The sequence below is a fragment of the Loxodonta africana genome, chromosome 2 (genome assembly GCF_030014295.1).
Source record: "Loxodonta africana isolate mLoxAfr1 chromosome 2, mLoxAfr1.hap2, whole genome shotgun sequence".
Taxonomy (NCBI): Eukaryota; Metazoa; Chordata; class Mammalia; order Proboscidea; family Elephantidae; genus Loxodonta; species Loxodonta africana.
In genome coordinates, this window is record NC_087343.1 from 73,214,294 (window position 1) to 73,216,543 (window position 2,250).

General features: G+C 39.3%; 1 protein-coding gene across 1 annotated transcript; it reads left to right on the plus strand.

Annotated features, from left to right (window-relative positions):
• Positions 1-618: 618 nt before the first annotated feature.
• On the plus strand, positions 619-1,101 carry LOC135230426 (small ribosomal subunit protein uS11-like). Its single transcript, XM_064279691.1, has one exon. The coding sequence runs from the start codon at positions 619-621 to the stop codon at positions 1,099-1,101; it is 483 nt and encodes a 160-aa protein (XP_064135761.1).
• Positions 1,102-2,250: the final 1,149 nt, after the last annotated feature.

A 2,250-nucleotide genomic window follows, 5' to 3' on the forward strand; every position in this document is an offset into this window, starting at 1 on the left:
ACAAATTTAGCAGCTGAAAACAACACCCATTTATTAGTTCACATTTCAGTAGGTGAGAAGTCTGGGCACAGCATTGGGTTGCTATGAGTTCGAACTGATGCCACAGCAATGGGTTTGGTTTGGCTTTTTGGTACTGAATGCTGGATAAACTAAATCAAGCAAATGAGTCTGTTAAAAATTTCCTTTAAAATATCCCTCAGTGTATTTCCATTGAGCAGTACCTTTAACGTTCTTCCCTGGGGTGAATTTATCCTACTCACTGTGTCTACCAGCTCCTTCACATATGTTGTTTTCAGGATTGATTCTCCTCATGAAAACTGAACTCTGCTTTCTGAATCCTCCACTCACAAAAATATTTGGGCAAATGTAACCTACAGGCAAGGTATATCTAAGTGTATCATGCAAAGGATTGGCACTTAAAATGCTAGACAAGTAACAGTTTAAGGTTGAAGGCACATGGCTAACTTTGTTTAGTTTCCTTTCCACTAAAGTAAGTTAACCATCAGATAATTTTTAGTTATATTTCTAGTATAATTTTACGTACATTTCAAAATTTTTAAATTTGTAAGAATAAACATTCAGTTTTCTGGTGGTGGAGTCTGGACATGATGTGCAGAAATGACACCTCCCAAGAGGAAGGAAAAGAAGGAAGAGCAGGTCATCAGTCTTGGACATCAGATGGCTGAAGGAAAGAAGGTATTTGGTGTCTGCCACATTTTTGCATCCTTCAATGACACTTTTGTCCATGCCACTGATCTCTTTGACAAGAAAACCATCTGCCATGTGACTGGTGGGATAAAAGTAAAAGCTGACCGAGATGAATCCTCACCATATGCCACCATGTTGGCTGCCCAGAATGTGGTCCAGAAGTGCAAGGAGCTGGGCATCACTGCCTTACATGTCAAACTCTATGCCACAGGTAGAAATAGGACCAAGACCCCTGGGCCTGGGGCCCAGTCTGCCCTCAGAGCCCTTGCCTGTTCAGGAATGAAGATCAGGCAGATTGAGGATGTCACCCCCAACACCTCCACAGCACGCAAAGAAAGGGGGGCTGCTGCGGTCACAGCTGTGAACAGGTGTCTTCCCTCAAATTATTGTTAACTATTAACAAACTGCCTATGTGTAAAAATAAATAAACATTTAATATTAAACATTCAAATAAAAATTTGAAAACAAAATAGAAGTGTATGAAGAAATACGTGCCCTTATTAGACAGAGGAGACTAGAATTTAGAAAGAGTTTAGAAAGATAACAGTTGTGCTTACATCTAAGAGGTTATTTTATGGTTGTCTATTGTCTTTTCTCTTATAAATACTGGGACCCCTGGTGACGCAGTGGTGAAGAGCTTGGCTGCTAACCAAAAGGTCATTAGTTTGAAACCACCAGCCACTCCTTGGAAACCCTATGGGGTAGCTCTACTCTGTCCTATAGGGTCACTATGAGTCAGAATCGACTGCATGGCAATGGGTTTGGTTTTTTGGTCTTATAAATACTATAAAAGTCAAAATATGTGTGTATAAAATACTTGAAGAGATAATACTCCCTCCGTCTAAATCAAACTTCTACCCTCTCTTCCCTTTGTCCTCAGCATCATTGTCATCATCAAAGAATCAGCTGCCGTTTTGTGTTTTGTTGTTAAATCTGAGTTTGTAGCAAATGTCTGTTCCTATTTGCAGCAAGCAGACTTCATTTCCTTAGAGTCAAGACACCCACCTATGTGACCTGGGACAACTCAGTTTACCTCTTCAACACCTCTGTGAAAGATGAAGAATCCTTAACACTTTAACCCTGAAGGGACTATGCCCTCCCCCCTTTATATTATTCAAAATGAAAACAATATTGGACCATAAGATAAAGATCAAGACATCCAATAAAGCTCTGATTCTCCCCAGAATGATCACTTCCTTGCTTTGGAGGAAATATTAAATAAGAAATTCTTTCAACGCATGTGTGTGCATCTGGCTATCAGATAATCCAACGCCACTAGGACTAAAGGCATTTCATACTCCCTCTGACTCTGAAAGTCTATGATTTGGTTGTTATAATTTGGAGAGTGGAAGCAGAGGTGGAGAGACTGATAAACATAAATGGTATCAAGTAAAGCTAAACAAGAAGAAATCATTTTGAGGAGTGGGAAGAAATTAATTAGACTATTTTAAAAGTTAATGAGCACTCTACTCCTTAGGTGTGGACTGTGCATAGTGATTTCTTTCCAAAGAGTACAGTATGTTTAAAAAAAAAAAAGAGTAA